An 11,220-nucleotide genomic window follows, 5' to 3' on the forward strand; every position below is an offset into this window, starting at 1 on the left:
TAAATAAATAAATAAATAAATAAATAAATAAATAAATAAATAAATAATATCTTAACTATATATATATACACAACTTCCAGTTACATTTGAATTTCAGATAAACAGTGATGACATAGCATATGATACTCCTGGATAGACTACTTGTAGGATAACTCATCAAGAAAGGAGAATGAATAAGGAACCACAGAATCTTCATATTTATATAAAAAACAATCAGAAGCCATTTAGTGGGTCCATCACTGACTATGTTTATTGGACAAGCAAGCCTTTCCTTTCTATTTCCTCATTGTTAAATAAGGGAGTTGTATGTTTCCCTGGAAGTCTCTCTCTCCCCGCATTGATATCTTTCGGAAGATAGTCACACAATGAAAAGAGGGACCAGAATGGAGGACTAGATAATTTCAGATGATGTTATGTAGTTTATGCTAATTAGAGGGAAACAGAACATTGTTTCATTTAGGGAACTGTTGTCTGGTCAATTTCCATTTTATTTCAAGTTAGAAATATCTCAATTATTCCCAGTCATTGTAGCCATTACCAAAATTAGGTCCTTTTATTTATTTATTTATTTATTAAGATTTTATTTGTTTATTTGACAGAGAGAGACACAGCGAGAGAGGGAACATAAGCAGGGGGAGTGGGAGAGGGAGAAGCAGGCTTCCTGCCGAGCAGGGAGCCCGATGCGGGGCTTGATCCCAGGACCCTGGGATCATGACCTGAGCTGAAGGCAGATGCTTAACGACTGAGCCACCCAGGCTTTTTAAATAAGCACTACCATTTACATCTCAATTTTTGTCTAGAAACATTTTCCTTGGATTTAAAAAATAACATCTCCTAGAAAGACAGATCCTTAAATGCCACAAACAACCCCTGAATATATTAGGTTAGTGCTCAAATGCATCCCTTTCCATAAAGGGATGTTTTCCTAAAACAGGTCTCTTTTAATAGACAGATGGAAATAGAAGTCTAATTCAGATTCATTCACCACTTTCTGGGTACCTACCATGAGTCAGACTTTCACATTACACTCTTCATTCTTACAACCACATGATAAAATGTTGCAGACACAGCCTCTCTGTTCACCAAACCCGTTTTCTCTTCCTTCTTCACCCATATCTGAGCCTTATGAACAAATTCCTTGTGCTTAAGTGTGGTCATATGACTGGGAACTTGCCAATGGAGTGTAAGCAAAAGCCACTCTCCAGACTGGCTTGTAAAAAGTACATCATATATATGATGAACTACATTAATCATGTTCTCCAAAGAGAAAGAACTCTCTCTATATATATACTATATTTGTTCTCCAGAGAAACAGAATCAATAGGAAAGGAATATATATACATTTATGTTTATATTTATAATATTTATTTGTGTAAGTATTCTTCTTATATAGAGAGTCTTTTATATATACTATTCTTTATATACAAGAAATATATATAAATAAATATATAAATATAAATATGCATGTGTGTGTGTATATATATGTATATATATAATTCCTATTGGTTCTGTTTCTTTGGAGAACCACGATGAATATAACACATCAACTATTAATTAGACTTTCAAGTATAGAAATGAATAAGAACCCCAAAACTTAAACATTATATTCTTCTTATGCTTACTGAGCATTTATTAAGTACTCTGCTGGGAATTATGAATGCTAGGCCAGCAAGTCTGAACAGCATTCATTAGGCAATAAGCATGTTTTGATATTTTTGAGTCGGAAAGTGACATTATCAGAGTTGTGCCTTGATAGAGTTATGAGTTGACTTTGTGCCTCCAAGCATTTCTGTATTGAAGTCCTCACCGCCAGTACTTCAGAATATGACTTGTTTGGAAATAGGATCATTGCAGAGCTAATTAGTTAAGATGAGGTCATACTTGAGTGGCGTGGGCCCCTAGTTCAGTATAACTAATGTCCTTATAAAAAGGGGAAATTTGGACACAGCCTACACCCATAGACACACAGGGAGAATATCATGTGAAGATGAAGACAGATATCAGGGTGTTTCTAAAAGCCCAGGAATGCCAAAGATTGCCAGCAAACCACCAGAGGCTCAGGGAGAGGAATGGAACAGATTCTCCCTTATAACCTCAGTAGAAACAAACCCCTGCTGACACATGATCTCAGACTCCTAGTCTCCAGACTGTGAGACAATCAATTTCTGTTGCTGAAGCTCCCCAGTTTGTGATATTTTGTTATAGCTGCCCTGGCGAGCTAATACAAACAGATTTGATAGAGCTGTCCAGAAAGGACATAGAAATGCTAGAATCACTTAGGAGCTTAATACACTACTGTAGTGTGAGGTATGACTGCCCACAGCAGGCTGGGACAGAGGAAATGCTAAGAAAAAACAAAGAATTGTTACATCTCTAAGGAATTAAGTGTGTGACGTTAGGGGAAAGAGAACTAAAACACAGTGACGGGATTTCCATCCCAGGTGACTTAGAAGAGAGTGGCAGCATTAACCAAAAGGCAAGAATCAGTATAATGAGAAGTTTTTGTAAAAGAATATTTCATTTGAGTGATACAAGTCTTCTCTGCCATGATGCAATTGATGTGTTCCCAAGAAAACTTGTATTAAAATGGTTAATGGAGGGAAAAGGTGGTTTAGGGGAGCTGGACTTTCAGATCCAAGCTGATAAAGTCACTTTTTCTGAAGGAATTTCAGTGGTAAACTATTTTATGGTAGAAAGTCTGTGGTTATGAGACTGACACACCTCTAAAATAAATCCTACCCTGACCACACCCAGTTCTTGCTCAGGATGATCACCTGCCTTTCTCACAGGTACTAGAACTACCATTAGCACAATTCTTACACTGTGTTGTCCCTTTTATCATCCATTTCCATAATAATGCACAGAATAACTTCCAGAAAGCCTTCATATTTGCTTGTAATAGCTCTTTGTGCTAATGGGAGCTAGTTCCCTATCACAACTGTTATATAATCTGAAACATGCAACACAAATCATACCCCTAATTAATAAGTTTCATTATGAGCAATTTGAGTTTTGAAAATTTCTTTGAATGTTATTATAAGACATATTTCTGGAAAGGCCTAGCAGGCAGTTAAATGTAGGAAAGTAGAGCATATAAAAGAAGTTGGAGCTAGTGACCCTAATAAATAAGGATCTCGGCCCCATGAAAGCTAACACAAGACCCTTCAGATATGAAGGCATTTATAAATTCCTCAGTGGAAATTGTAGTTTCCAGAAAATGTAAAGAGACCAAGTAGATATTTGCCAAGGCTAGGGTCAAATTGCAGAGCCTACCTTCTCTGAAGGTAGAGTGCCCTTTTAGAGGGAACCAGTCTGGGTCTGTACCCTAATTTGTCAACCGTTCATTCTTGCCATTCAACCGATTATCAGCTCATTCCCTTGACTTTTACAAGCTTTATGTCTCCTAGATTTAAAGCCAAATATCCCAGAGGTTAGTTGTATTTTCAGTTTTTTATCATAGCTGTAATATAAATAAGCATCATATATGAAAAAAGGTAGAAAAACCCACCCTTTTCAGAGAACATATGTGATGTAACACCTTGGTAAGCGCTCATAAGCATTTGTAGGGGAAGATACAGAAGAAAATAAAAAAGTTCTACAGAAATTACTCTAATTAACTAAGCTGTGAGCTTCATGAGGGCAAGAATGATGGTGGTTTTGTTCACTGCTGCATAACCAGCACCTAGCACCAAAGCTGGAACATTAGAGGTCCAGTATTTGAGGAACGAAGGGAGGGAGGGAGGGCAGAAAGGAGGGAAAGAAGGAGAGCTTTCGTTCTGAACTGAATATGATAATGTTCCAGAGACAATGGCCCAAGAACTTCTTAATGTCTAAATTCAATTTTAAGTTGTTTCCCTCACTAGAATATAAATACCATCTAGGTCCCAAACTTTCTGTAAAGTCTGTTAGACACACAGATGCCTTGTGTAAACGGGTTTTGTGGACATCAAGGGAAGTAGGGCTAAGATGCCTGAATCATTACAATCTGAACAGAAACAGACTATGCAACAGGAAGAAGAGCCACAAAATGAACTCATTTTTCTAAAGTGCAAGTTCAGAGCCAGAGGGATGAGGAAGGAAAACAGTAAGGCACCTCCTCCCAGCCTCTCAACTCAGACCCTTCAGAGATGCCAGGAGTAGCCAAGACTTCCACTGAAGAGAGAAAGGAGTTGAGAATGCCAGGTTCACTTTATTTTATTTTTTTTAAGATTTTATTTATTTATTTGAGAGAGAGAGAGAACACAAGCAGGATGAGGGGCAGAGGGACAAACAGGCTCCCCGCTGAGCAGGGAGACCAACATAGGACTCAATCCCAGGACTTTGAGATCATGACCTGAGCCAAAGGCAGATGCCTAACCGACTGAGTCACCCAGGTGTCCCAAAAATGCTAGGTTCACTTTAATACCAAACAGCAGGACGCCTCAGCTGATACCTGGGAGACACACATGTTACCTCAGTTTATTCCTGCAAATAGGGGCATGAGATGCTACCATCTTGTCCATTTGATAGTTGGGCTAAGGTTTAGGGAGCTTCACAACCCTGTAACCAAGCGGCAAAACCAGGATTTGAACCAAAGGTCCTCAAACTGCTTCCCCACAGCTCCGGGATATTACATACATATAAGACCCTTCTCTAGGCGCCAGACCAAGAAGAGAAAGAAATCATTGCCCTATCTTTTAAAAGACAGGCCTCAAAGGTGAACATAGAAACTTTATCATTTATTGTGAAATAAAGCAAAGAATGGAGAGAACTTTCAAAGTTCAAGTACAAATAGAATAATTCCCCCATCAGAAATAAAGGCAAGGAAGTAGCTTTGCAGGATAGCTACGTCATCCTTGGATGTTCACACCATTATAATAAATAGCCCAAGCAAAAGTTTATTCATAGCAGCCCATAAAACCTGTTATTGTAAATTACTAATACGTGAATCTATTAAGATGATTAGCCACCTAAATAAAAAAGAAAAGGAAGGTGTTTCCATCCTTATAACTTTTTATTGAAATCTAAAAAGCTAAAGAATAAACAAAAAATTAAATAATTTTTCAACCTCTGAAAAACTTTGAATTTTCCAGATCATATGTGAAGTGACTGAGATACGCAATCAGTGAGAGTCATGGAAGCAACAGCTTTGAAGGAGCCATGGAGGGTTCCCCCGGTGACTTCTTTTTTAGATTAAACCAGAACATATCTGAAACCCAGAGTTTTACTTTTAAAGACAATGGGTCTGGAATAATATATAATAAAAACCATGTCTTACTTTAATGAAATATTACTGCTGAGTCATTCACCCTAACATGTCTTTGATTAATTCTAAGAGTAGAGTGAGCAGTAGGAAAAATTTGAAAATATGCCATCTATCCAGAAATCATCTATACATCTCTGAAAAACCATTAGTGAAATAAGAAAACCATTTTGTTAATAGAGGTTGCTGATCCGGGTCTGCACCAGGCACTGAGCTCCTCAGGTAGGCAAAAAGCGCCCATTGCTCATGGCGCACACACCTTGTATGCTTCCATTCTCTGTAAAAAATCTTCCTCTTCTGTTTCTCCTAGAGTAACTCCGTAAAGGAAATACAGAGATGTGTTTCTGGATGTAACAGAGGAAAAGGAAGGGCAAAAGCAAACCAATAGACGGCCAGTTCTCACTTTAAAAAAAAAAAAGCAAAAGGAGTTAGTGTGTGGATCACCAGTCCAGATGGTTTGTTTTATCAATACACAGGATCCAGGGGAGAACAAGCATGGAATAAGGCTCTTATTAAAATAAACCACTATGTGTTTCTGAAGTTTGCTTTTAAGTTTCTCCTGCCCAGATTTACTGAAACCTGGAGCTTTGATTTACTCTGAGCATTTGGCCCCGGGTGGGGAGGGGGCGTGGGGGGGGGCGGGGGGGTAGGGTGTGGAGGATCTACCAAACTTCTGCAGCAAGTGAGGGGAATATACAGCTGGGGCCACCCTTTGATGCCATGAATCTCAGGCCTTGGAAACCAACTTCCCCACCCTTCCTCTTTCTCCCTCCATCTGGCCTGATCACGAAGGGACCTTCTGCAAAGTTTTCCACTGCGGTCCTCCGGTAAAGTAAGACTCTGAGACTCTAACAGACTCCACCGCCTCCTTCACTGTATAGTTTCCCAAATGACTTGGTTTCCCAGGGTAACTTTTCTTTTTCCTACATGGAAATTATTCTGTGCACCCATACAAATTGGAGTAAATATAGAGGACACGTCACTCTAGATCACTACATGTCCAAAGCCTTCTAACCAAGTAAAATATCAGATATTCCCTTGCTTGTCATGAAACACAATGACTGAACCCATACTCTATGCTCAGAGAAGAATGTCAGGCTCTGGTCAGCAAGGATGGCTCATAGACAGCAAAAACCCTTGCAAATAAAGAACTCTACTGAGACAGACATTTGCAATGCCAAGTAAGCAGGTTTATTGAAAAATACAGAGCGAGACAAGTTCCCTTCCTCAGAGGCACAAAAGCAGAAGCCAGAAGACACAGAAGCAAGGTCAAAACATGTCAAAACCACCGGAGACTGGGGTATGGGAAGTAAAGTTTCTGGAAACATCCAGAGGCATATGCGCCACCAGTGATCAACCCTTAAAATAAGCTTGGTGCTAGCCAGAACAATCATCGATTGCCAAAGGCAGCTTATTCAGAGCTAGCAGCCAAGCAGTAAGGCCATCAGAACAGTGGTCAGCAACGAAGAGTTGTTCAGGGACAGGCAGCATGCTGGACGAGCCTGGAAACACCGCTGGCAGGTCCTGGAGTCTTGATTCGCTCACTGGCTCCCACACACTTAGCAAGTTCTTCGACAGCTGGACATGCTGGACGTGCAGGACCTCTGGTACGTCCTGGAGACCCCGCAGGCTGGTTGGCAGAGAGTGGACATTCCCCCCACCGGGTGGCACCTGGTGGAGATTCCTCCCATCGGTTGGCACACAGTGGAGATGCCACCCAAGGGCTGACAGCCACCAAAGACAAAGGTGAGTGGCCGGCTGTAGGTAGTTGAGCAGGGATTGGAGACACAGGTGGTTTGCCGAGAGCAGGTCACCTGTCCAGGGCTGGAGACGCAGGGATTTGACTGGTAAGAGGTTGGCTGGCAAGCAGTGGACTCACAGGTGGACCCCTGGCAGTGGTCCAGGAGCCAGGAGCCAGTCTGGAAGGAACTGGGCAAATAGATGCCACTCAGGCAGTCGGCATCGTGGGAAGAAGCTGTGGCAGCTGGAGCCACGGGGACAGTGCAGTGTCCTCCAATTGGCCTGGAAGAACAGTTCCTTGTAGAACAGTTGTAGGACATGGTGCCAGACAGAGAGCTGCGGGTAACTTGCTGAAGCTAGCTCCTGAATTGTGAATGTCCCTTCAGGTGCCTGAGCTTTTATATATCCCTGCTGGTGGGTGGGGCTCCTGCCCTGGTCCACCTGGCTTCTTTGGCTCAGACCAGCATGCCTTAGAACATCTTGTGAATCTCTAGGTTAATTGTCTCTTGAGAAGCCTTCATCCTCATAAAGACAGTTTAGTAGTTTGGTAACTAAATCACAAGGCTTCTGTACTGTACTTAGTGCCAGGATTAAGAAGGTTACTTGATAGCTTCAAAGCTATTGGTCATCCCAGCCCACATTTTGCCCCTTATTCATGTTGCTTGGATACAATGAGTGTCGATCTGACGGGAACACCAAACATGCCACCATCCTGCCATCACGCACTCTCTCCCTTCTGACCAGGACTCATTACAAACCCACACCCTGTTTGGTTTGTTGTTGGCATTTAATATGTTTTAAGCATAACTTAACCAGCCAGTCTTCCATAGCTAATGGGGCTTCTCACGGACAAGGAACCTCCTTGAATATGCTTCAGGATGACAATGACAACACCTCTCAGGAAACAACACACAAGGACTTATATTTAGGGTATGAGCTGGCTCAGAAAATTAACCAAGTGACCAGAGCACGACACATTCAGGAAAGGTAGAGGGCAGTGGGACTCACCCTTTATGTTCAAGCAGCAAAACAAATTAGAAGCTAATTTAGTGGTACTGTGTTTGTAGCCAAGTCCCTTTCTCAATAAATCGGATGAGCTTTATTCCGAAAATTTTTAATCCAATAACAGTAAGTAAGAGTGACTCATAAGATTCATTAATATGCTAGTGAAATGGGCTTAGTTAAATTTTAAAATTATTATGATGTTAATTTAAAGGGGTACAGTGTCTTTCTCCCAAGATGCTCAATATATTCAAAAGCTATTTTTTTCACACAGACACTTACAGATAGCATGCATTTTTACCACGGACAAACCAAAGGCTCTTGAAGGGATTGTCTACATCAGGGATAGGGGCAGGAACACATGAGGAAGCAGGCACTTAATATTTGGGAATGAATGAATGTGTACTATAATATTTAACTACGCTTTTTTATTCCTGGGGAAACCATATACAGATATCAGTCTCCTTTATCTCATCTCACTACAAGACAGTCAGTTCTGAACTCCTATATGACCGATCCTCTCCACCCACCTGTTCACAACCATTTTACCTCTGGCAAAGTAAGTCACTTTACCAGAGCTTAAGTGGTCAGTGATATTTCTGTATCAAAATAGCTGTAAGATCTGACTCGTGTCGTAAACTGGCTTACCTGGGGTAGGAGAGAGGGACAATCACGGATTTCTGTATCTTTGAGGGTGACAGATAGACTATGTTTTAAACATTCACAAAGCAAACAGCATTGTTAGAACTCTTTGAAAGTCCCTTTGCAAAATGCTTCATCCATCTCTATTCATTACACTAAAGCCATATTGGAAGCTCCCCAAGTTTCTAATTGGAAGCCAGTAACACACCCGAAAAAGACGGTGCTGTGCTGTGGGCTGTATTAGAATTCCCAGGGATCAGACCGTCTCTCCCTCAGTGACTCGCAGCGTGTTCTCAGGGAGAGGGAGAAATTAACAAGATGACTGCTTTCCACAATGTTGTAACTATGCTCTTCCCACCACGAGGAATGTCCCAGTTAGCGTTTGAAGGTCAGAGTCCCTGGGCACAGGGGCTGGCTTGTTTGTTTTAAATGGGTGAGTAGTTTACAGGCTTCTACCAGCTATGAATTTATTGCCTGCTATGGAAAAAGTACTTAATCATGCAAATTAATCAAGTGACAGAAGCAAAAATTAGTCAGTAGTAAAGTTACACGTAAGTTTGCAGTACCCATTGCCACATTTCTGAGATGATAGAGATTTTTATATATCATTACTCTGTCTTGATTCTTTTCCACTGCAAGGTGAAAATTGCAAATAAAAGGATCTTAGAAAATATCTTCCATTAGCTTCAGGAGAAAAGGAAATGAACATTTGTGTGTGTGTGTGTGTGTGCACGCATGACCCTCTTCCAGGCATCGAGTTAGAGGCTTTCCATTCTCCATATTTAAATGCTTCCAGCAAACCTATGGAGTACGTATCATGTCACACAAAGGAGCTAAAGTTCAGGGAGGTTGAATGGCTCACCAAGATCATGCAGTTTATATTTGACTAAGTTGAGATTCAAATAAGACAGAGCCATGAACTATCAACCTGACCTGGGTATATTTAAACATGATGAGATGCCTCCTTCATTAAAGCTCCAGCAGAAAGTTCTAAAAAGAATCAATCGATTAATGTTCCATTAATGGTACTACAAAGAATGTAGTCTTCATTTCTCTTCCAGTTTCTAAATAACAAAAAAATAAAGCTTTTAAATAGTAAGTTACGAGCACTGCTGTCCTTGTACTTCATGTGTTGCTTCGTTTATATAATTTGATAATTTTTACTTCATTAGAATGAAATGCAAGGTCACTACAAACAAAGCAGGAAGAGACAGAGAGCCATCAAGAGCTTGAAGCTACAATTTGAAATTACAATTATCTATAACAGTGAAGATATGCAACTAATTGTTCAACAACAGCAGAGAAGTGAATTGGGCTTGCAAGTCTAAATTGCAAGACTTTTCTGAAAAAAACAATTCACAAACTCTGAAATCACTTTAAAGTGATATTTCGTGAGTAGTCTTCTTCCAGTTGCAAAGTACCCCCAAACCAATTATTTCATTCAACAGATTGCTTTCTACTTGACACCAGCAAAACGACAGGCAGGCTCTCTGGGAAACAGCTAAGACTGGTGTCCTACACTATCCATCCTAGCATGAGGAAAGCTGCTAATACCCTCGTGCATTCTATTTTTAAGTGCAAGCATTTAGAGGCATCATTTTGATTGACTGTAAGTTGCAACAATGAAGAAATTCACACTGACAACAGCAGGGAAGCTTGAAGAAATTCACACAATTCTACAACCCTATTAAATGAAATCAACAAATCATCCCTTCATTGGAATGTAAAGAAGGATCTGGCCAGCAGGTATCACCATGTAGTTACATGCAACATGAAGCTTTAACTCCAAGAAAAGCCTTATGAAGTTTATCCTCGTGTCTGCAGAGTGTGAAGTGAGGGAGGTGTGGTGAGAGCCAGTGAGGAGAGATTAAAGACCTGCTACCCATTATCTTCATCACTGATGGAAAATTTGCTCTCGTTTGTAAAGAACAATCTAAGCCTTATACAATAATTATCACAGGCTGCAAGTGAGCAATTCTTTCATTCAAAACTGAATCACAGCAATCACTTAGACACGGCCAAGCGTTTGAGAATAAAATGAATTAAGCATGTGTGGGAGGCTGAACGTTTGATATACAAGAAGGATATTATTCATCACAAAGTTGGTAATAATGTTGACCGATGCCAGTTCAAAAAACCCACTTAGTCTCATCAAATGGAAGACGAGTGGACTTGCTGAAAAATTAATAAACATAAAATGAGATTTTGTCATTCTGTATTTTTCCAGGATGTTCATACTCTCAAATTGAAGCTATTCATTATCTCTTAAGAAATATAAAAAAGGAACTCAAAATTTAAGCACAGAACATAATGGCTGTTTTAAAATTTAAATACATCTTGGCTGAATTGTTCTTTTTTTTTTTTTCCACTTCACACAAACCTCTGGGTTGAATCTCCAGAATCCTTACTAACCAAGACATTATAAACCCCCAAAGGCTGAGTGATTTGCACCACAACACTGAACTGAAATTTATTTTCCAAACTCTTTTCAAAAAGCATTAATCCTAGAAGGTTTGAGTCTTTGGGGCTGAAGGCAACTGGAGAGCAGAAAGCAGAAGGTGAAAGACGCAAACAAAAACCAGCAAAACAGTTGC

General features: G+C 40.2%; 1 protein-coding gene across 1 annotated transcript; it reads right to left on the reverse strand.

Annotated features, from left to right (window-relative positions):
* Positions 1 to 6,801: 6,801 nt before the first annotated feature.
* On the reverse strand, positions 6,802 to 7,338 carry LOC118018899 (keratin-associated protein 11-1). The gene has a single exon (XM_035017699.1). The coding sequence runs from the start codon at positions 7,300 to 7,302 to the stop codon at positions 6,802 to 6,804; it is 501 nt and encodes a 166-aa protein (XP_034873590.1). The 5' UTR covers positions 7,303 to 7,338.
* Between the last annotated feature and the right edge of the window lie 3,882 nt (positions 7,339 to 11,220).

This window comes from Mirounga leonina, unplaced genomic scaffold, assembly GCF_011800145.1.
Source record: "Mirounga leonina isolate KUSES-001 unplaced genomic scaffold, KU_Mleo_1.0 Mir_172, whole genome shotgun sequence".
NCBI lineage: Eukaryota > Metazoa > Chordata > Mammalia > Carnivora > Phocidae > Mirounga > Mirounga leonina.

What these genes read in the sequence shown, in the direction of transcription:
- LOC118018899 (XM_035017699.1), bottom strand. Translation starts at nt 7,302, where the DNA reads ATGTCCTACAACTGTTCTACAAGGAACTGTTCTTCCAGGCCAATTGGA.